General features: G+C 36.5%; 1 protein-coding gene across 1 annotated transcript; it reads left to right on the forward strand.

Annotated features, from left to right (window-relative positions):
• The first annotated feature begins 8,843 nt into the window (after nucleotides 1-8,843).
• Nucleotides 8,844-24,285, forward strand: LOC135153185 (cystine/glutamate transporter-like). Its single transcript, XM_064095436.1, has 11 exons — nucleotides 8,844-8,940; nucleotides 11,786-11,948; nucleotides 13,234-13,594; nucleotides 14,137-14,262; nucleotides 15,696-15,795; nucleotides 16,383-16,427; nucleotides 16,678-16,801; nucleotides 19,202-19,305; nucleotides 20,265-20,508; nucleotides 21,369-21,546; nucleotides 23,226-24,285. Exons 1-11 carry the CDS (start codon nucleotides 8,894-8,896, stop codon nucleotides 23,288-23,290), a joined length of 1,557 nt encoding a protein of 518 aa, XP_063951506.1. The 5' UTR covers nucleotides 8,844-8,893; the 3' UTR covers nucleotides 23,291-24,285.
• The last annotated feature ends 505 nt before the right edge of the window (nucleotides 24,286-24,790 follow it).

Below are 24,790 nucleotides of genomic sequence, written 5' to 3' on the forward strand. Positions count from 1 at the left end.
AAAAATCAGCTCGCGCTACGCGCTTGCAATATTTGACAGGCAAATCTAGTGAGACACGTATTCTCTTCATAAATTATATTACAGATAACAGTGTAATTCAAGAGTTACCGCTTCAAGTCAGTTTATCACTTATTTCATCTCGCTTCTCGCATCAATAATTGAAGAGTTTTGTTCCAAAAGGAGCTAAATCCACTCTGTAAATCAAGGTTTTTTTAATTAACCAATCTAATTTCCCTTAGCCACTGCTGCTTTATTTTGATAAATATGATAGTACTATCATCTTAGACTAATTAAATCATGATTTCAAAAATCTAGCATTCATTATCAATTTAAAAAATAGTAAATTTCATATTTCGTGGATTTAGCTCCTTTTGGAACAAAACCCTAGTAAAATGTCAATTCTTACCAATTTAGATATGTTATATATTGAAATGGCTAGCAGAGTACATTTCACATCTTTTCTGATGTTTATCCATTGAAAATTACAAAAAGAAAAAAAAATATTTTGTCATCTTTTCTAAGGACGGTGACTTCGATATATAATTTTAAAGGAGCTAAATCCAAAAATATTCATAAAAATTGTAAAATTCTGTTATTTTCAGCAAAATTTGCATTGATGGTGTGAACTTGTATCCACAACATGTACCTAAAAAATTGAATGCATTACTTTAGGTAAAATTATTTAGGAAAAATATCAAATTTTACATAACCGCATAGTGGATTTAGCTCCTTTTGGATCAAAACTCAACGTTTTAATCAATTTTCACCAACATTTCCATTTTTTTTCAAATGCGATATGTTGCATTTGATTCCCACGTCTAAAGGCGACCGCACACCTTACGACTGGTCTGCGACCCGATTTTGGAACAAATCGCATTTTCTGAAGATGTGAATGGAACATATCATTTTATTTGAGGTTAAAATTAATTGAAATAAAAATATTATAACCATTTTGAAAGATTGCAAAACCTTATTTTGGAGTAAAGACCAAATTAGTTTCAAATCGTAGCCAATCGTACGACTGCTATGACGTCATTACGACTAGATATTGCATTCGCTTTTATTCTAAGAAGGATGATAGCATAGTCACAAATTTGATCATAGGTATTCGTACGATGATCTAGAACATTACAGAGTAAGATATTCCAAGTCTCAATATTAGCATCAAATTTTACTACATTTTATTCTAAAATCGGGTCGCAGACCAGTCGTAAGGTGTGCGGTCGCCATAAGATACATATATATGAATCAAATTTGGTCAAAAGTGGATTTGTTTAGTAACATGCCCATCCTGTTCATCGTTTCAAAAAGTGCTTAAAATCCGAGATTTTGAGTCAGAATATCATTTTTATAGATCGCGCTTCGCGCTCGCATAAATAATTATTGTTTAGATAGATACCCATCCTGTTCATGGTCACAATAAGTGTATTAGAATTTAAGGTTTGGGTCGGAATATCAAAAATGTTCAACTCGCGCTTCACTCTCGCATAAAAAAATTTCAGTTAGATAGCCATTCTGTTCATGATTACCAAAAGTGCTCAGAATGTCCAAATTTTAGGTCAGATTACAAAAAAAATCAGCTCGCGCTTCACACTCGCATCAATTTTTATTGTTTAGTAAGATACCCATTCTGTTCATATCCTTTCTGTTCATGATTTAGGTCAGAATATCAAAAAATTTCATATCAATATTTTCGTTGTTTAGAGAGATACCCATCCTGTTCATGGTCACAAAAGTGCTTTGATAGAATCTCTGGTTTTGTGTTGGAATATTATAAAATTTCAGCTTGCGCTACGCGTTCGTATAAAATGTTTATATACCCATCCTGCTTGATTACCCAAAGTGCTTAGAATGTCAACATTTTAGGTTAGGTTATCAAAAATTTTCAGCTCGCACTTCTCGCTCGCATAAAAGATTCATTTAGATACTATCCTGTTCATCATTCATGTTCATGGGGGTGCCATTTTTCGAAAAGTACTGGCAACAAAATCGGGCATAGGGCCCACGGGGTGCAAAATCCTGTAAATGCGCCTGCCTTGTTAGATATCTCATCATGTTTGTTAGAAAAACTAAGATGTACTTAAAGATACAGACTTTAGTGTAGACTACCCAGTAACCCCCCCCCCCCCCAAAAAAAAAAAAAAAAAAAAAAAAAAAAAAAACAGATTTTAGCAGTGACTGGGAAAATACGGATGAAATTTTTTTCCGTCCCCCCTAAATTGTTATACTTCCGCCGCCAATGCTCACTCGCATATTGATATTAATTCATTTTTCTACGTCTCAACAAATCCATCATCGACAAAATCGTTAATAAAGGCCGTTAACTGACAGATGGTGTCGAATATCCCCTAAAAACACACTTCATACATACTACTATTTTCCCTTTTTTTCTCTTCGTTTCAATTTACATTTAGAAAAAAGAGTTTACAGTAGAGCATGGGGACAGGGAAGAGTGGGAGTTTGCGGGTCAATGGCATGGTCGGATTTGTTTTCCATGCCGAGAGAGAGAGAGAGGGGGGGGGGGGGCTGAGAGCACGGGCGTAAATCCCGGGGGATATATCCCCCACACTTTTCGGTGGGGTTGGCATGTACAATCACCCACACACACGTTCAAGACAGAAACGACTTTTTTTTTCATTATCAAATGATTAATACCAATACATGGATTCATCTTTAAATGCAGGAAAAGTGCTTGAATTTGACTTATGTAGCATTTTAAAAAGTCACCCTCTATGCTTCGCCCTAACAAACAAAAAAAATTAAAATAAGATAAAAACGAAGGGGGCCAGTGCAGCGAATGTGACAAGAAGTAGCGAGATAAAAAGCAATAACCTTTTCATGAGAATTTATAACTTTAAAGTAGATTTTCACATGACATTCAAATTTTTTTTTTTGCAATTTTCCTTTGCTTTTCTTTCTTTCCTCTATTATTTTTTGTTTGATTGTAGAACTATTGGGGGCCATAGTCCAAATCCTTCCATACAACTGGTGTCCGGGGAGGAGCCCTCGGAACCTGTTGATATTAAAGCCATTTTAAACCTTACAGATGGCCGCTATTTTTAATAAAATTGCGTGTATATATATACCTTTTCCACAACTAATCCTATGCAGTTGCATAAAAATCCAAATACTTTGAGAGAGCACACCTTAGAAAATGTGGGAAAATTTATATAAAGTCGCCAGCGAGCGAGCGAGCCAGAAAGAAAAATTGCCTTTTGAAATGATATTCTAATTATATGTGATAGATTTTTAAGTCGTAGAAAATAACACGTAATATTTCATTTTCCCCTTCATTTTGTATTTCCCCTTGGCTATGGACCCCCCCCCCCTGTACGCCAGTACTTGCTACAACGTCTTTTTTCTCCATTTTCCAATTTAGTTTGTGGCTTATTCCATTCTACCCTCATTTCCCGCTTATGTTTGCCATCGTCATGATGATTTCTTTCCCTTTCTTACAATCATGCTCTACATATCGGGGTGCCATTCTCACATTGTTATTCTCGATCTTTCCCCGTTTTCTTCCGTTTTCCCTTTTGAAAATATTTTTTCCTAGTTTTCTTTTTTCTTTCCTTCCTTTTCCCGTTCTTTTAATTTTCCCGGTGAAATCCGCCGGGAGAGGGGGAGCTTGCCCCCCCCCCCCCCCACAGAGATACGATCTTACGTACGTAAGCTCCCGAAGGGAGCTAGAGAGGGAACTCTTTCCGCGCGTTTTTGATTTTCCATAGGTTTTGTACATAACAAACATGGCAGCCATTTGGCCAATTTGAAGGTTGATTTTGGAAGGTCAATGTTTAATTCATGAGTAATGACGTCAAAATACGCATAATCCACTTGTATGATTGGATAAAACGCTAATGTTTTATTCATGTTCTCATGCATTAAACATTTTTTCCGTCCCACAATTCCCTACGATATCTGTGCGAAGTGTCGTTCTTTTTGACTCTGCGAAATTCAACTTTTTGAAATACAATAGCAAGACTAATTATCTGTTTATAGTATTAGTGTCTGGAATCGTGATTTCTAAGTGAAATTCAGTTGAGCAGAAAATCTTTGAGGAAACATCTACATCAAAGTAATGGCATTCCATACAAATAAAAGTAAGTTATGTTCAATTTCGTGCTTTGATCCCAGCTGTAATTTGCAGGGGTTCGGCGTCGCAGTCAGGGCCTTATGTGTAGTTTACTATGTAAACCACAATTTCCATATTTCCAATTCCTTTTTTCAGATCCCAAATATATCTGAGATCTGACTGATATATTTACTCAGAAAGTAATACAGTTTTTCGTAGAACTAAGTTGGTTGATTGGAATGCTTCATGTCCGTCCTTATTAAATCTGTATTTCAGTTCTATTGTCAATTATCAGGGGTAGATGTGGACTTGTTCAGTAACTGCAAAGCTGCATCAAATTTAAGCCAAATAATATAGTCAGAGCGGGATACGGCCATTGATACCGCCGGTGCCAGCCGGCTGCGAAATTGCCGATGTAGACTAGGTCATAGGTGTTGGGAATTTTAGTGTCAAACAAGCTTGAGTTGAAGTTTAAAGTTTGGCCAGAGCCTAATGATTTTTTTACACCGCTATTTCATCTTTATGTGAATCAATATAATTCTCTGCATTTGCCAAACATGGTCATGGAATGATTTGAGACAGATTTTGACGTTAGACTTCGTCTTTTTCTACTAAAGACAAAGTATTAAAGCCCTAGGCCTAGCCTAGGATAGGTCTAACTTCCATCTTGATTTCTAAACATGGAATTGTAGATCTGTCTGGTTCGACCTTTTTCGTACGAAGATTTAAGTTAACTTTATTCAAGTCACTGATCATTGGACTAAAATTATAATTAGACTCTAGCACAGAGTTAACTGATTCTTATTTTGGGGGGCCAACATTTCTACGTCAGGTTTCAAACTGCTCAATTATCTTATACCATGAGTGTGCAATTTTTATGGGAAGGGTTTAGAAAATTGATAGTGCCCCATTTTGAATTTATAAGTATAAGCATAGAGAGGATCTGATCCAATTATTTATCTTCATTGTCTTCCTCACTTGACCCTATTTAAGGTGAAAGGCAAAGGGTCATTTAAACTTGCGAGCAAGCTAACCTTTTTTTTAAATCAAAATCAAACTTGAAGAGGAACTCACTTAGATGTAGAGATTCACATGTTTATAGACAAGTGCAAAAAAAAAAATAATTGTTTCGCACTGGTGAATGAGCGAGAGCCAAATTATCACACAAATTATCCTACATCTGTCAAGGCTGGCTTGGTGTATATATATTAAAGATTGACAAAAGGCCTTGCTATAAGGCCATATTCTATGCTTGTACCATTTACTGATTCTTATTGACAATGAAGATGGTCAGTGGAAACAGAGCCAGGTATGCCTATTTCGTCAGTGGAACATGTAACAAAGAGAAGGAAGTTTTTGGTCAAGACCAGCTTTTTTTCTTGCTGGGAATATTCTAGGCTTAGGATATGACTAGCTGGAAATTTTGAAAATATTGTTTTAAAAGAGTAATTTTATTTATCATCTCTAAAATTCTAAACTGTAAAGTATTTTGTGTATTTTGAATTGCAGATCCAATGGGATCAAGTTCTTAGCAGTCCCAGCCTAGTAAGAAGTATAAAGTCAACTAACAGTTTTACATCACCAAGAGTAACAATCTGATGAGGAATAGGATATCTGAACTGAAAACTTGCAAGGTATGCTTGTTTTAAAAAAAGACCCCTATATTTCCTTTTTTTTTGGGGGGTGGGCGGAGGGCTACAGCAACTTTTTCTGAATCATGTTATCCCATATAGTAAAGCTCCGTTGTACGTTAATATTTATTTGGATTCAGATTCACCAGTATTTCCATTCTCATCAATGCATACTTATGATTCATGTCTCTTATCTATATTAGTCATACATGAAATCTCCTTAAAACTCTTTTACTCTGTAAACAGAAATAAAAAAGGACAAAATATTGAGAGTGATCTTATGATATATATTTGAATTAGTTTGCACACCTAATAAAAAAAGATCTATAAATAGTGATCAATGATTTTTATCTGGCTATAAATTATAGATTACTACATGTGCATTATCTAAATAATATTGCATGGAAGAGTAGGACCTAATAAAAAGTTTTAAACTTCTTAATAAACTGGATAATTATATCAGCAGCTCATGTTGTTCTTTCTCTTTTGGTTTACCATGCAGGTTTTGCAGGCTGTTTGAGTACCACCAGTGTAGAATAAGAAGAAATATGGAGGCCAAGTTCATAACAAGTAGTTACTTTAAAAAAAAGTAGTTACTTAATCACAATTACACATTTTAAAAATTGAATGAATTTGAATACTGTCAATACATATTGAATGTTGCGTGAAATACACATTTTGTAGAAAAAATAACATTGGAGTATACATATTTAGGTCCATAGGTTCCACACAAGATTAAAATATTTTTCCAAATGGCACACCTACCCACCCTTTATTAATGTTCTAATCATCTACATGTAGTACTTATAGTAGTGAAAGAACTTTGAATAATATTAGTACTTTTAAAGGATAGGTTGTATTCTGGTAATATCAACAATTCAGAATGGGTCTTTACTGAGGTCTGGGCTATTTAACATACATGCCTACAGACATAGATAAGACAATAAGACATAATGGGTTTTCATTGAAGCAGGTGCATACTACTAAAAAACAAGGTGACAGAACAAAGGACTAAGAAATCACTCTCACTCCTGGACCCCACTACTCTAACTTTACCATTCTGGTAATGGAAACATTAAAGCAACATATCAACATTGGTGTTCCCATGCTAGTTGCTAGTTACATTTGGGGCCAATTTACCATAATTGAAGTCTTTATGAAACAAGAACCTGTATGTAGTGCTGGACATTAAGCTGTTGAATTCATTTTTTTGGGGAAGTGAAACGTTGCACTATTTTTTTCGTTTTTAATCTCTTTGTTTTTGTAACACTGTATTGTCCATGTCCCGTATTATGAACTAGATTAACTCTGCAAATAAAAAATATTGTTGGAAATAGAACACAGCTCTATCTGCACTTCACAACAATAGACAATAAGCAACTTTGTTACTGATTTACTTATGTGCAGATTTGGGAAGGCACTCTGTGGAGAAATGTGGCAATATGCTCCCCTTTTTTGTGAAGTGCCCCCGATTAGATTTAGCATGCTATTTGTTGTCAGCAAATGCTGGAAAAAAAATGATTTGATATTTGAGTAACTGAATTTGAGAGAGAGGTATATCGATAATCTTTTTATTAATGGCATCCTTGATGACCCCTTATATTGACTATATGAGGCTTATCAATAACTATGAAAGTGAATATACGTACTTATTTTTTTCCCGATTTTTTCTCTCTAGATTTTACAAAAAAATTACATCCCCTCTATTTTAATTTCCTTGCAATTTCTGTTGCACTCAATATGTATTTGGCTGATATAATGTAAAAAATTGATTAATTAATAAACATTTTAATTTGAAATATTACCGATACTTTCTAATCTTGATATTCGTGATTTATCTAATCCACCAATTTATATGCGTGAAAGATATGTGATGATGATGTTATTGCTACCAAACTGTTGTGATTAAATGGCACTGAAGATTGCTTCTTTATGACTGGAATATGATGGTGCTACTGATTGATTGATTGATTGATTGATTGTTTGTTTGTTTGTTTGATTGATTGATTGATTGATTGATTTTGAATGTCGGGTATCCATGGTATAATACTAGTACAGGTAAGAGTATAACATTAAAGTATCAAAATACCATGCATGGCAAGGTAGCCCATATAAAGAGCCCATAAGAGATAAATGAGTTAGATTTAAGAGTGGGATAGAAATAAAAATGATATGAGAATAATGGTTTGCTCGCATAATTATGTGGAATGTGTGTGTGTGGAAGAAAGAGAGAGAGGGGGGGGGGGTGGAATCGAAAGAGAGATTTAGGGGGCGGGCAGGTACAAATTTTTATTTTATTTTTAAGTGACCTTTAAGATAGCCTTGATGAGAGCAAATACATGTGGGGGGGAGGGGGTACTGGGCTGTCTTTTGGACCTATCCCAAACTCAGATTTTTAAAAAATCTTCATAAGATTTGCACCAGATTGTTCATTTCAATTTCAAAATAAAGACAAAATGACCTGATTGCTCTCTATCTCAGATTTCTCTGATCATTTTAAGTATTTACCCCACCCACCCCCCCCCCCAAAAAAAAAAAAAACCAAACAAATAATTGTGGCTATTCATGATGTGTGATGAAAATAATAGGCAGTGATGAACAAGCAGATCCCTAAGTTCAATCTTACTAATGAATCCCATGTCCCCTTGTAAGCTTCCATAATGTTTTCCAGGGAAATAGCTAGCAATTAAATAAATAAGTGAATTAATTGATGTACGTAGTAATAATCGCGACAGAAAAGAATTAAAAATATATAGATGAATAAACAACTGAATACCTTGGGGGTGAACGGGGGAATGATCAATGACGTATTTACCAAAGACGCAGCTAGTATGAATTCATATTCAGTCACGTCGCGTATTATGCTAATTTGTGACAATATGCTTATTTGCATATTTTTACGCTGTGCGCGCAGGCCAATTATGACCACGCCTCCGTTTCGCTGGTGTGCCAAGAAGTTGCGGTGTCCATAGGCTTATACACGAAAAATGGGAGCAGTGTGCACTTTTGACCTTCCAAAATTTCCCCATGTCTGACCGGATGCAGAAGCGGAGTTTCACCCCCCTGCCCCCCCCCCCCCCCCCCATGATGCGCCGTCAGCCACTACGCAGTCAGCCCGCTACTCGCTCGTCTGTGATGATGCAGTTGTAAATTAAGTCGAGATACGTGGCGCCAGCCGAGGCAGACGAAAGAGATGGATCCCGATCTAATCGAAATGGATAGTTATCCTCTGCTCCAGGAGTAAGTATATCAGCGACAGCACGCAGCACCTAGTAATGCATTCAAACATGTATTTTTTTATAATAAGAAATAATTGTTTCTCTTGTTTATTCTACAATACAAGTATTTTACGTCCCGTCCCTCTACTCTAGCCCGATGTGTACATTTTGGTGTTAGTGTTTACTATACCTCATTTTACCTGGCCAATTACCGGAGGCGGAGATGGATATCTGCATATCTGGAAGCAATAAACACAGCATTGAATATGATTTATGATAGATTATGCAATATCTTCTTTTTGCTCTAATTTTCAGTTCACAGCATTTGATAGGATTTATAATAAATTATGCAATATCTTCTTTTTTTGCTCTAATTTTCAGTTCACAGCATTGATTGAATATAAATTATAACCGAGTGAATGCAACTGTTGACTCAAAACTTACTGTCTTACACCACCTACGAGTACATTACTGCCGCCGTGCACAGGATAACCACTGGCACGGCACTTGCAACACCTTTAGCTTATTATTTTTAAATTAGCAATACATTACAGATTTCAAATTAAATAAACTTTGGATATGAAACTTACCAAACGATATGAAGCCAATTTCAATTCCTCTCTGTCTTTCTGGTACTTTATATCGATGATTTTTCGTGATGTCGAAGCAGGCATGGGGCCGATTCGCTGGTTCTCTCTATACGCACTGAGAGGGCACGCGATATTATTTAATAAACTTGCTTGTTTGCGTCGTTGACGTCAGATCAGCTGTACTGCTGGTAGACCAAAAGCTTCAGTCTCTGTATTTTGGTTGTTCCGCTGAACTACGTTGGCTCCACTCACCATACATAGACTGAAGGGGATGGGGCCCCGTACCTACAGCCAACGTATAGTGAACTAGCGTTTTATAGATCGCGATTTAAAACTGTTTTTTAAGCAAAATAATATAAATAACTTAAGTAATTGCATACCTTGGGCCGGAGTTATTGAAAAAAATCCTCTGGATGATTGAGAAATCTGTCATCTAAGACATTTTCACCTGACCTGACGGTTTTTCTTGCAAGTTGCCATCTTGAATGACGTCATTATCGTTATTAACTTAATGTCTCGAATCGATATATCGCGATTATAACTAGTACTAGTACTAGTATAACTAGTATCGTTTATCTTCGGTTTCGTTCGCATATGGAGCAGATCGTATAATATCAAAAGCAATATCGATATCACATTCGTGATTGTTGACGTTCGTTTGTAAATATTTTATAGTTTGGCTGCCATTTTGACCATTTTTATCGTGTTCAACCCAATTAAACATCGGTAAAGTATATTTTTCATGCCTTTTTCATCTATATCGTTTAAAGTATTTAAACATTAAAATATCAAGTTTTAAAAGTTTGTTGTTTATACATCCTTAGATTGTAAATTCGATGTGTAAAATTACATCAAACTTTGGACTGTGAATTGACAAAAGGGAGGGAATGAGAACACATGCGAGCCCACACATACACCCTACCGTTGGTAAATGGGGATTACAGTAAAATGTCAGAAATTGTTGAATAAATCCCCAGAAACGACGGTTATTCCTGTCTATACTGCTGGTTGCGTTCTAGGCGCTCCACATTTTTTCCGCTGATCACCGTTATTTTATGATGTAGCGCCATCAGCGATTATACGTGACATGCAACCTGTTGATTTTTGGTACAATTTCCTATTATGCGCCGGCGACTTGAATCTAGACTGTTCGATAGGAAAAATTCGCATTTCGATTGTTGTTTGCGTAATTTCCACCGCAGTATTAAGGATCGGACGGAGTAACTGGCTGAGATTTGGAGGTAAGCGTTTAAAATCCATTTTTATAGATGAGTTCGTGCTGATTTTTTAAATTAGATTACATTATACGATTAAGATTACTAAATTTAGTATATTGTGAAGAATTAGGCGTGTTTCATATTCACACATTCGTGTGATGAATGAAAATGTCAAAATTCATTATGAAATGATATGCGTTGTGCAAGGTTAGTATACTAACCTCGCATGTTGTGTGAGTGGTCTTACACCAATTTCAATGAATAACTCCTTTCAAATAACATTAATCTGTGAGTAGTACAACTGATCTACCGTCCACCTCACAGTTTTTGCTCTTCGAAGACTAAGTATTTATAGATAATTGAATGTGAGGTGGACAGTATATCACTCAGTTGTACTACTCGCAGATTAATGTTATTTGAAAGGAGTTATTCATTGAAATTGGTGTAAGACAGTAAGTTTTGAATCAACAGTTGCATTCACTCGGTCTCAGTTGTAGCCAGGTGGCTCCTGGAGATTAAAATCATACCACTGACGAGCTTAATATTGCCACGTTATATTATTAATATTAAAAGTAGAGGAGCGTTTACTCACAGTCAGTTGTTGTCGTCATCTTGCCGTCTTTGTTTAATTGTAGCCTAGCTACAAGACGCGTAGAGAGGGCGACAACATCATGAGCAGTGCTAGATAAAAAAATACCTGCATCGGCCGATAAATATCATGAATCTCACCTCGATGCTAATTCCGCACACTAGACCAGTTGAAGCGGGAAGAGAAATCAGAAGTGAATGAACTCGAAGTCTCAACAATCTTTTGTTATTTTGGTTGGGGGTGCATATGGAACTCTTTCCCAGCCACTGATATTTAATTAATATTTTTACCTTAGATATAACTTGTGATGTCCAAAGTAACCCGTAAATTTCTCACCACCTGATTTCTAATCACAATGGGCCCCACCATTTTATTTGAATTAAGAATTATCTTTGATGTTAAAAAATTTCATCAATTATATTTTTTTTTATCATTTCAAAGTCTTATTTGTGTTGTATTATAACCTTATAGTGATTCTTCTGTGTGTAGTAGTGATGAAATGCTGTTATACAAGCGACCAATAAGAAAAGTGAAAGATTCTACGACACAATACAAGGAATTATCAGATGATGAAAAAGAAGAAAAGATAGCAATTCCTAGACACTTGGGATTAGCAGGATGCATCTGGTATATTGTAAGTATATATATATTAAAAGCAACTTCATTTCCTGATCTTTAAAATGGGTGATTTCCAGTTTGGTGGTGGTGTTGGAAAGCCCAATTCAGATTATCTCTTCGAGCTCCAACACCATATCTGAGTTTGGTGTTAGTGCTAGTGTTGATGTTTGAATCACAATTCAGATTGTCTTCTCTACATTCAACACCATATCTGAGTTTGATGTTAGTGCTTGTGTTGATGTTTGAATCACAATTCAGATTGTCTTCTCTACATTCAACACCATATCTAAGTTTGGTGTTAGTGCTGGTGTGGATGTTTGAATTACAATTCAGATTGTCTTCTCTAGCTCTAACACCAAATCTGAGTTTGGTGTTAGTGCTACTGTTGATGTTTGAATCACAATTCAGATTGTCTTGTCTACATTCAACACCATATCTGAGTTTGGTGTTAGTGCTTGTGTTGATGTTTGAATCACAATTCAGATTGTCTTCTCTACATTCAACACCATATCTAAGTTTGGTGCTAGTGCTGGTGTTGATGTTTTAATCACAATTCAGATTTTCTTCCCTAGCTAAGCTCTAACACCATATCTGAGTTTGGTGTCAGTGCCGATGTTGAGGTTTGAATCACAATTCAAATTGTCTTCTTTAGCTCCAACACCATATCTGAGCTTTATTTCATGTTCAGAGATGTGGCGTCATAGAAATTGGAACTCAAAATCACCCATTTTCCTACCTATTGTCAGATGGTAGCAGATTAACCTTTCACAATATTGTAAGACAATCAATGAGCTTTTAAGATATCTGCTTGAAATGCTGCAAAACCCAAGCTTTATTCCCCCCCCCTTCCCAATCTAACTCCACAGGGTGCAATGGAAACTTTAGTGAGTACAAAAAAGTGCCAACAAAACTTTCCCATTTCTGCTTCTGAACTAATACACATGATAGCAAATGTTATGTTTTAATTTTCACATGTTGGCCCCATCATGTGTGAATGCCCAAGCGAGATCCATTATGAACCTTCAGTCAATGTCTAAATGTACATGTACATTTTTGGCCTTTTTTAAGAATCTGTACACTTGAGCTACCTGTATATGATTTTGGGAACCAAATAATTTTTTCTGAAATCTTCTTCACAACATTCTGACCCATTTTCAAGTTGTGAAGGTTTTTAGTTTCTCCATTGTTCTTATGCTACTCAATCAATCATTCAATCGATCAATCATCCAATAGACCTACAGATCGAGCATGTTTAATGTACATTTAATAGCAGCATGTCAATTTTTTCTGTATTTCTTCAGATTGGTCAAGTCATAGGAACTGGAATCTTCATCTCGCCATCTGGTGTTCTCCGAGGCACTGGTGGTTCCGTGGGCTGGGCGCTCTTGCTATGGATCCTGTGTGCCATTATCCAATTCTGTGGAGCTCTTGTCTACGCAGAGCTGTCCCTCATCATGCGCAAGTCCGGCGGGGACTTCACCTTCTTGCTGCAGGCTTGGGGACCCATGGTGAGCTTCTCCAGGCTCTGGGTGACCACACTTGTCAATCCCTGCTCCATTGCAATCCAGGCACTTGTCATTGCAAAGTACCTTCTCACGCCGTTCTTCCAGTGTATGGAGGAGCCACTTCTTGCCGTTCGATTCATCAGTATCTGCTGTATCCGTAAGTAGTCAGTCCCTGAAAGATTACTGTTTGCTATTTGTGTAAAGGGAGTTTGGCGATTGAGAGTGGTGATAGATATGGAGTGGATCTACAGGTTTTGCTTGTTTTATGAAATGCAAGAAGATAGACCCTGTCATGATGTTGATGAAAGCATTTGATTCCCATCTATTTCTTCCTTTTGTTTATTTTTGTTTCCTCTTCTTTTTTATGCTTCTTTCTTTTGTCATTTTCCTCTTTTTTTTCTTATAAACTTAATTTTTCTTCTCTTTCTTACTTCTGATAACCCCATTATCTCTCTAACTCTTCCTCCTCCCCTTCTGTTCCCTCCTCTCCTCCCTCTCCCTCTCACCCTGCTCCCCCTTTTCTCTTCTTTTTACTGCTTCTTCCTCTTCTTTTCGTCCATCGCTGCAGTTGTTTTTTTCTTCAACCCCCCAAAAAATGATCTAGATCATCTCAGAATTGATAGTTTATCCTCTCAATTTTCTTGAAATTAAGTATTATCAAATTGTTCTTGTTTTACCATTGTTTTCATCACCATGTAGTATTCATTGTCTATGTCAACTGCGTCAGCATCAAGTTCTCTGCACGACTTACTGGTTTTCTCACTTTTACAAAGATGTTTGGTCTCATTGCAATATTCGTGTCTGGCATATACAACTTACAACAAGGTAAGTTTAAATTAGTTTTGTCGGTGCAAGAACGCCCTCAGCGAATCATTTTCGCATACCCCATGGGTGCAAAAATGCCCTTAAAAAAGGCTCTTATGTGTGCTTCTAAGGGCTGTTTTGAGAGAATGCAGTGTGCGAAAATATGGTGTTAATGTTAAGGGCGTTCTTACAACCGCACAACCATTTTCCTGCCTGATTTCATAAAGCTAATATTGACCTCTAGCTCTCTCTGACGAACGTGTTAACCCATAAAAGGCCCGGGGGGCAGACTCTGCTCCCTCCTTTACATTTTTCTCAATAAATCTGTTTTCAAAAGTTTTCAACTGCGCCACTTGCTGACTTTTTACTTTCAAATCTCGCAGAACTTTTGAGACCAAATTTGCGATGCCCTCGTACGTGGTTACGAAATTACTCAACATTATGTACGTGCATGTCAGACCCAAAACTGATCAAAAACGTGAATTCATGTACAAATCCAATGCAGATTGTGTATTTAGCCAAAATTCATAAATGTATCATTATTTCTACCTTTACTGATTAAACTTAATTAATTTTGTCTTGTTTATGATCAGAATTAAGTCTGCAACAATTTCCATCGAAAAAACAATAAATAACAAAAAGTTGAAAAACAGAGAAATAGATAAGAAATTAAAAAAAACAATAAAATACACAAGAAAAATATTGTACATTTGATCGGGATCCTACAAAGAGTCTGTGACTAAAAAAATAGCAGTTTTGGGGCCATATGATAGTTGATTACAGCAAATGTTTTATTTCATGCATAAATTAGCATAATTAATTCATTAAATGAAAAATCTTATTTGAAAAAATTAACCATACAGCCTTGAAGATTTTATCACGCACTATCACTGTGTAAATTTTCGAGGCGCTCGCGCGATCGAAGGCCAAGATCTGTGAGAGGGGTCCAAATAACCTGGCTCTTTTAAGGTTAAGCCAATCAGATTCAGGTATAGCAGTTAAGTTTTATTGTTACAGGGAACAAGTTTCCTGAAAGAGGACCACTCAGTTTTGAAACAAAATGTTCAATTGGAGACAAAAAATCTGGAAATATGTTCAATGTTGACAGAGAAAGGAAAGGAGAATGATACATGACAATTATGACAGTTTAATCATTTCCAGTCAGTACTTTGAGTATATAGTGAGGTTGTGGTAAACTTCCTTATTCCCTGATGTTTAGATACTAAACTCAATTCTCCAGTGACTTTATCACTTTCCATGCAAAAATCTGAATTCAGACCTTTCAACTCGTTTTCAGGCCAAAGAAAAAAATGGAATTGGTATATTGAATTAATTAAGAGAATATTTATGAAATATTTATAAAATAATTTGTCATATACCAACACTAAGACGATCCTGAACTACATGTACGTGTATAGTAGAGTTAATAGATGTTTTCTCCAATTGTTTATAAGGTCATACAAAGTATCTTGAAAGTGCCTTCTCTTCTGGACATTTTGATGTCTCTCTCCTGCCTGTGGGTTTCTTCTCAGGACTGTATGCACTGTCAGGATGGTATGTAGGGCACTCCTTAGACAATATGATATTTCATGTTGGGTATATTTCTAACTCCTTCGTGTGGATTTCTTCGCAGGACTCTATACGTTATCAGGATGATAGGGCTTTTCCTCTGATAACAATACACTATTTCTCATGTAATTCCTTCATGTTGGTTTCGTGTAGGGACTCTATACACTATCTTAATGTTATGTAGGACATTCCTCAGACAATTTATCACTTTTTTCGGTACATTGCTTGTCTCAGTACTTCATTCTATGGTGTGACACAATGGTATGGTAATTCTCAGAAAATGACCTCTGAGAATGAGATACATGGAAGTTCATTCTGTGTATGACAGTCAACCTTAAAAGTCAAATTATCTGCTAGGGCAAAGTATTTTGTAACATTAATTGTTCAATCAAACGCAACTCTAAAAATCATGCGCAACTTGATTTTCAACCAATCAACAGCGTGCATTTTTTACTTGCGATTGATTTGTTTTACTTGCGTTTAAACGCAACTCTTTCTGCAACAGACCCCTGTTCGAATTTGTGCTATTGTTGGTTTTTCTCTTACGATTTCTTTTTTTGTTGTTGTTGCAGGGAAATTATTACAACTATTACTGAAGAAATTGACCATCCAGTGAGGTAAGGTCTCTCTTATATTTTCAATTTGATTTTTCTTTGATATATTTACTCAATTTTAAAACTTACTTATAAATACTAAATTTAGATATCTAATATACATAATTCATTGATTGTCCCGTTTCCTAATGACAGAAACATATAAAACATTTGTATTAAAGTTTCAGACTCATAAGCATGCACTTGAATCCTATGTCCTCACAAGATGCATAGTTATAAAGCAATGTTTTCTCATTTTTCCTCACTATTGCAGAAACATTCCTCTGAGTCTATTTATCTCCATGGCAACCATCACTGCTGTCTACCTCATGGCCAACGTGGCATACTTTACTCTTCTCTCTCCTTCACAGATGCTTGCCTCTGGGGCTGTTGCGGCAGTAAGTTGATTTAATCATTTAAATGTACATGCTGGTTTTACCATCCAGCAACCAAGAAGAAGGGGGTGTTTCACAAATGGCTAAAAGTCTGAATAAAAGTCATGCTTATATGCCAATATGCACATTAAACTGATTTTAATCCAGTGGTACCACCACCCTAGTTTTGGGGCTGCACTTCAAATCCATATTTTGATCTAGTTTTCTGTTAATATGTACTGCTTTTGATTATCACATAATAGTTTTTGCTCTCTTTGAACATTATCTATGAAACTTTATCTTTCTTGTGTTGATCTGCATTAATCAGGCTGGGGTTGGATCAGCCATCTAGGGGGTGTTTCAAGTGATAGATCAATTTTAACTAATGTAAATCAATTCATACTTGTTGATACAAGAAGCAGACCATCTTTCAATCACGAATTTGCAATGAAATGAATGACTTTCAATTGATTTTAGGACATGAAATTGACTTGTGATCAATTGCAAGTTTCTTGCAAAGCCCCATTAGACAATGTGTAATGTGCCCATAAAGACACACAGAGAACTGCTCCCATTACTCTTTCTTCATAATTTACAAAAGGCCCGAGTGGAAATGCGGTCCACCAGTTACCAACTTATATTGTGGTCAATGGTGCAATTTGTTCCTGACCGTTGGACCACTAAAATAAAGAAATACATATGAAATTCAGTGTCACGAAAGACTACCAGAATATCAACCTTTAAAGACCTAGATCATATTTCCTTATCTAGATTTGAAAATTTCGCATAAAGCAATATTTCAAACCTTTCATCAACCAAGCAGAGCTATGGAAATGATAGTAACGAGCAGGACTTCTTCAACAATGTAATGCTGGTTTGTTGGCGCAGCCATTTCGTTCAGTTTGCAACTTTTTGTTACTCCGCAGCAATTCTGAAGTGGAATATCTAGAGTCGTTAAACAATGAAAGAACATTGCTGTGCCCTTGCACTAGGATTAGAATGTTATGTCTAATGAATAGACAGTACAGCTTTTAATTTTGGTCTATCATCGTGGTGTAGATTTTGTGAAATTTTGTAGATGCATAAGTTGATGGTTGAAACTTTCCAGCTCATGTCTTGTTAAGAAGATTGACACTCCCTGATTTCACTGCTGCATCTTGAGCTTTCCCTGACAATGATATCTTAGCTGTTTTGCCTGCCACAACAGTCTTTGTAGATTTTGAAAAGCCACCAGTCTTTGAAGATGCTCCTTTTTCTGTTGTCTGTAGAACAGTCTGAAGAACTAGGTAGACTACCAATCTTTGATGGTGCTACTTTTGTTTTTTTTGTACAACATTCTTTGAAGAGCTTGGCTGGGTTGCAGGCTTTGAAGATGACGGTCGTTTTACAGTGCCCGACACAAGAGACTTTGTAGACTTTGAAAGGCCACCAGTCTGTAAAGAGGACGGTTGTTTAGTTGTAACCTGCACAGCAGACTTTGTAGCTCTTGGAGTGCTACCACTCTGTAAAGATGCAACTTTAGCTGCTGTCTGTCGAACAGTTCGCGAAGAACTTGGTCGACCACCACTCTGTGAAGATGCAACTTTAGCTGCTGTCTGTAGAACATTTTGCGAAGAACTTGGTCGACCACCACTCTGTAAAGATGGAACTTTAGCTGCTGTCTTCTTTTTTCTTTAACTTGGTAGGAGCATTGATGATGCAGTCTGATCTGTTTCTTTTCAGGCTAGAAGGAGGCATGTTCTTTTTTGTTTTCTTTCTCAAAGAATGCCAGCAGTGCATCCCATTGTTCTAACAGTCTATCAATGCATTGGCCCAGGGATAGCCAATGGATGGAAACATGTTTCACAATCTTATGCTCAGGAACTTCTGCCTTCCTCTGAAATGATTTCAACTCCTGCTTCTATTTACTGCTTTTCTCCAGGTAGTGAACTATATCTACTAGGAGATTATCCACCTGAACTGTCAGTTGTTTCGCAGCTTTGCCTGCAACCAGATGTATGAGATGGCAGGGACAACCTGTGAAAAAAAAACACCTTAATACTGTGTTTCTAAATATATGAACTGTAAGGCAGGTACTAATGACTAGTGCTATTAACCGGCCATGGTTTTGAGATGAAAATGGTTTATCAAATAAAAAGGATCAAATAATTATCTTTATGTATATTTTTCTTGACAATTAGAACAATTTACACAAACTTGCAACCATTTAAACAGTCCTATTGTCCTCAGCTATGTATTGGGTGTGTTAGAACTGTTTCAATGATAAGCAGTACATATAATTCTTACAACTTGATAGTGTATATTATTTGCATATTAACAATAGTTTGAATCCCCAGACCTTTGTCTCGTTGGAATGCTCCAGCTCCACCGAGTTACATTTCATTGTTGACTGTGAATAAAACAGAACTTACTTTGACTTGACAGGACTACAGTGTGCTAGCTTTGGGGAACTGGTCTTGGCTTATTTGGATCTTTGTAGCAATGTCTGCTCTTGGTAGTGCAAATGCAAGTGTTATTGCAAGATCAAGGTAAGATGTCTTTTTTTATTCTGTTTTCCTTTAATATTTTACTGCTTACCTGCTGAATTGAATTTGAGAAGAAAATGATGGCTCATATAGGACCCACTGCAGAAAGCATTGATGGAAATGATTTTTCTCAATTTTCAGCCCTTTACCAGTACCCCCCCCCCCCCTCATTAAAAATAAATTGCTTCAGGGCCCCAGAACACAATTTTTACAATGAAAACAACAGTCTACAGTTGAAATGACTCTGGCCAGTGAAGATCAGAATTATTCTTTCAAGTTTGAAATGAATTACAAACCTTTGTGTGGTGGGATTCTCATGTTATTCATATTTTGCCAGTATAATTATCAATCTTTGTTGACTAATGAGAGGTGGATATATATAGTTTTGCAGTTGACGATTATTTTTTTTTACAGGTCCAACATCAATGCTGCTATGTCGATTAAATTAAACCAATCATATGGTAGTAAAAATGTTTGATTTTGCTGCAGGAAAATGATTGGTTTTGTTTCAACTGGATCCAAGATGGATTTTCTAAAGCTTTAACTTTAAAGAAATTCAATTATCCCTCTCCTTCTGTCAAGGGCGGAAATCTCTCCCCAAAGGTAGGGGGGACCAGGGGCTGGAAAATTTGACCCAAAAAAAGACAAGGTTATCGCCCCAAATGTAAGGTCATTTCGAACAAAAGAAATTTGACAAGCAAAAAAAAAAAAAAAAGGGTTATCACCCAAAAAGTAAGGTCATCTCGTCCAAAATACATGTTTTATTTCGATTTTGAATGATTTATTCTTTCTGTCGTAAAAGACCAAAAATAGTAGGGGTGTCATTTGATATAATGTCCCCCCTACTATTTTGGGTAGGGGGGACGCGTCCCCCCTGGGATTTACGCCCATGCCAACTGCATGAATTCAACCATGAATTTATTTAGTGAAATAATGCTACTTTCATGTATTGATCCTTTTAGGACTGTATTTGTAGCTGCACGAGAGGGCCTCTTTCCTGAGATCCTGTCCATGATAAGCTTGAAACACAGCACCCCTCTACCTAGCATCGTCATCCTACTCGTCGCCCTGGTGTACGTGGTCGAAGACGACGTCATTGTCCTCATCGAGTACACAATGTTTGTTGATCTTCTGTTCATCTTGCTAACATGCTGTATCTTGCCATACTATCGCTGGAAGTACCCAGACATCCACAGACCATTCAAGGTAATGAAGTTCAGATGCTTTGGTTTGTCCTGTTGATTTATTAAATGTAGTTGCAGCCAGTATTTTTTAATTGATCCCATTAAGGATGATATATAAGTGTATGTAGTTTCTAATGTTTATGATTGTTTAATATGTATTATTTTGTTGCTTGTAGATACTTGAATATATTTTTGGGAGAGGAAAATTGTGGGGTTTAATTGAAATGACCTCACATGTTTGACCTTTGTTACATCGCTTTGCAATATTACTTTTACCCTAATATCTTCAGTTTAATTTTCTTATTCTGACCTGGAGGCTTGGGGAGGAAGACCTGCAGGCTATGGTTATTGAGTTAACCTTTTCCATTCCATAGTTTTGGGACTGTTTTTAAGGAATTACCTCTTTGTGTTGCTTTACTTCTTTATGGGGTACTTGCAGTGTGAATGTGTCTTGTGTGGTACAAATGTGAAGATCATGAGATTGGGATTTTAATTTCAAGAGTTGCGAGATATCACTTGAGACCTGACCGTTATGAAGACGCTTAAAGGCAATCATTAAGATCTTAAATCTGATTCCATTTCCTGAACAAGTAACCAGTTAAATTCTCTCAATAATTGGGTGACTGGGGTGAATTTGCGAAGACCGCAAATACAACGTGCACATGTTTTAAGTGCACTCCCTGCAGTTTGCTTCTTTAAGAATCTGGTAATCCGTAGAAATTCACATTTACAATAATCCAATATACTTATAATACAAGCATGAAGAATAGTTGTTATGCTGTCCCGGTCAGAAAATTGAATAAATTGAATGGTTAATATCAAGAAATGGAATTAATAACATTTTTGTATAAATTTTCTTTTCTTTCTGATTTTTTTTTGTAGATCCCTCTCTTTGTTGTTGGTATCTATATCAGCTCTGTGTTATTTCTCTTGGGAATTGCATTATACTCTGATCCAGTTGGGAAGTTGATTGGTTTAGGCTTTGCACTCACAGGTCTACCAGTCTACTTTGCTTTCCTTCATCCAAAGTACAAGCTAAAATGCACTGCTGCAATATCAGGTAAGCTATAATGATGATGATGATGATGATGTTGATGATGATGATGATTATGATGATGATGTTGATGATGATGATGATTATGATGATGATGTTGATTATGATGATGATGATGATGTTGATTATGATGATGATGATAAATCATTCTTGAAGGAGTAAATTTGAGATTTATTTATATACCATGTGTACAGGTGGATATTCAGATGTTTTTTTAAAAGGTCAAGTGAGCTATTATTCCGTAAAGTTGTAGTTTGTTCCAAAGACGTTGGGCCAGGCGATTGAAAAAAGAGAAATTGAAGACGATGTGTTTTCTGGACTTTGGAATGACATAGGATGAGCAGATGTAGAACAAAGAGAGTATGATGGAATGAGAGGTATAGTGCATCTCTTAACCCCCCCCCCCCTCTGGTCACATGATCTCACAAAAATTTCCCTGCCTAGTTTGTTTTTTATTATTGAAAAAAGAGTAATTGAAGACGATGTGTTTTCTGGACTTTGGAATGACATAGGATGAGTAGATGTAGAACAAAGAGAGTATGATGGAATGAGAGGAATAGTGCATCTCTTAACCCCCCCCCCCCCCTCCGGTCACATGATCTCACAAAAATTCCCCTGCCTTGTTTTTTTTTTTTTATTGAAAAAAGAGTAATTGAAGACGATGTGTTTTCTGGACTTTGGAATGACATAGGACGAGCAGATGTAGAACAAAGAGAGTATGATGGAATGAGAGGTATAGTGCATCTCTTAACCCCCCCCCCCTCTGGTCACATGATCTCACAAAAATTTCCCTGCCTAGTTTGTTTTTTATTATTGAAAAAAGAGTAATTGAAGACGATGTGTTTTCTGGACTTTGGAATGACATAGGATGAGCAGATGTAGAACAAAGAGAGTATGATGGAATGAGAGGAATAGTGCATCTCTTAACCCCCCCCCCCCCCCTCCGGTCACATGATCTCACAAAAATTCCCCTGCCTTGTTTTTTTTTTTTTATTGAAAAAAGAGTAATTGAAGACGATGTGTTTTCTGGACTTTGGAATGACATAGGATGAGCAGATGTAGAACAAAGAGAGTATGATGGAATGAGAGGAATAGTGCATCTCTTAACCCCCCCCCCCCCCTCCGGTCACATGATATCACAAAAATACCCCCGCCTAGTTTTTTTTTTTTTTAATTGAAAAAAGAGTAATTGAAGACGATGTGTTTTCTGGACTTTGGAATGACAAAGGCTTTGGAATGACAAAGGATGAGCAGATGTAGAACAAAGAGAGTGTGAAGGAATGAGAGGAATAGTGTATCTCTCAACCCCCCCCCCCCCTCCGGTCATGTGATCTTACAAAAATACCCCTGCCTAGTTTGTTTTTTTATCAAAGACAAAAATACTAACTGCCTGTAAACCTTTTGAGAAATTATGTGAGGCAAGAAATGAAATGATTCAGAAACGGAGCTACATACTAACCCCTAAGGCCAAGACCATCATTAATTGAAAGAAAAGGTAAAATATAAATGTGTAGGAATTTGAATGACTTAAGAGTGTTTTGCTCTACATTGTGAATATGTGTGTTGAAATCTGAATGATTTATTTGAGTGTTTTGTTTTGCATTGTGATATTTATATGTGTGTAGAATTCTGAATGACTTTAAAGTGATTTTGCTCTGCATTTTATTTTATTTCATTTGATGCAGGAAAGATCACAAGGTTCCTTCAAAGAGTATTCTTTTGTGTTCGACAAGAAAAGGAGACATTCTAAGACAGTGGGTTCGCATGGTTCGCAGGTAATCGTCAATATCGTGACCAAATTAAAGTTTCATCAATCTGATATTCTTCACTGAAATATTTTCTACCTGTTTGACTATAGATTTTCATATAAGATTTATCACTAATATTGAATTGGATTCAAATTTTCTATTTTTGTGCTATATGTATAGCTATATTTCTGTACAAAATTACATTTTATATTTTTCCACTTATTTATTCAATTTATCCGTCATTATTCATGTAATTTCAATTCAAATCATTGATTGATTGATTGATCAATCGTTTTGTTCTCTTGATGAAAGACACACAACACAAAATAAATACATTCAAATATCGAAATGACAAATTGAACTACAGTGATGGCTGAACACTAGTATATGAATGTGAAATTGCGTTAATATAAATATGGTAAAACCTAAAAGCTGCAAAGAGCTTGAATAGGGGTCATCCCAGTACATTGTAATGACAATTGCAGGAAAGATATGGAAACATGGTTGTATAATTGTGCCTTGAATTGATATTGCATTAGTTTTGAGGATATTCATCTATGCATCATGAGACACATGAAAGATTTCAGTTAAAAGTCCAAAGAAGAAGATTGAATGAGAACATAACATTCCAAGTTTGATCTTACTTTTATAAAAAGTGGGAGTGAGAGATGAAGTGATAAACCCTGCACTTGTAAATGCAGTCAATTTTTCATAGGAGCTATATACAGATTCACTGTCTAAAATCAATTCAGAGATTATATGTGCTCTTGTACTTGGTAAATGACATCACTATCAAAATCATGATTGAGTGCATTGCACTTAGTACATGCAGGTGCAATACGCGTAGGGCTTACTTGCAATATGCGCTTTGCTGCTGCAGATCAGATGTGCGTTTGAGGGATTTTGCTTTTCGATTTCAAAATTTGCTTTATTTTCATAGATTAACAGAGGAAAAAGATTGATTATTGTTCATATTTTCGCTAACTTCTGAGGCATTGTACAAGACATTGTACAAGCTGAGGCCTCCCCACATGGTGACTGGTTCTGTTATCTGCCTCAGTCATGGCAACCCCTGCACTCATCACATATTTCCGGTCTTCATTGTAGTGCGCTGGGTGCCGTTTCATAAAGCTGTTCGTAAGTTAAGAGCGACTTTAAGAACGACTGGTGGTCCTTTCTTACACGCTAAACCATCGCCAATAACCATCTTGGTGTTAACCTTTTACTACAAGAAAGGATCACCAGTCGTTCTTAAGTCGCTATTAACTTGCAAACAGCTTTATTAAACTCCCACCTGGTCCTGTACTGCGACAAGTGGTGACGAGGATGGAATATGTTTTGCGAGTCCATGATGCCTCTATTTGCCTCAGGGAGGGGTATAGACAAAGTAGGAGGACATGAGGTCGAGCCAGGGATTACAGACTGCGACAACGCTTGAGGTAGACAGTTGAGGACACTGTTTGCTGATATGCCCACGTCCTTTTCAATCAAAACATAGTATT

The sequence above is a fragment of the Lytechinus pictus genome, chromosome 2 (genome assembly GCF_037042905.1).
Source record: "Lytechinus pictus isolate F3 Inbred chromosome 2, Lp3.0, whole genome shotgun sequence".
In the NCBI taxonomy this organism is placed as follows: domain Eukaryota; kingdom Metazoa; phylum Echinodermata; class Echinoidea; order Temnopleuroida; family Toxopneustidae; genus Lytechinus; species Lytechinus pictus.

Excerpts from the sequence above, each read along its gene's own strand:
- LOC135153185 (XM_064095436.1), top strand. The coding sequence starts at position 8,894 with ATGGATCCCGATCTAATCGAAATGGATAGTTATCCTCTGCTCCAGGA. Across the intron at positions 8,941-11,785 it reads AGTTATCCTCTGCTCCAGGA|TGATTCTTCTGTGTGTAGTA; the intron begins GTAAGTATATCA and ends ATAACCTTATAG. Across the intron at positions 20,509-21,368 it reads ACATCCACAGACCATTCAAG|ATCCCTCTCTTTGTTGTTGG; the intron begins GTAATGAAGTTC and ends TTTTTTTTGTAG.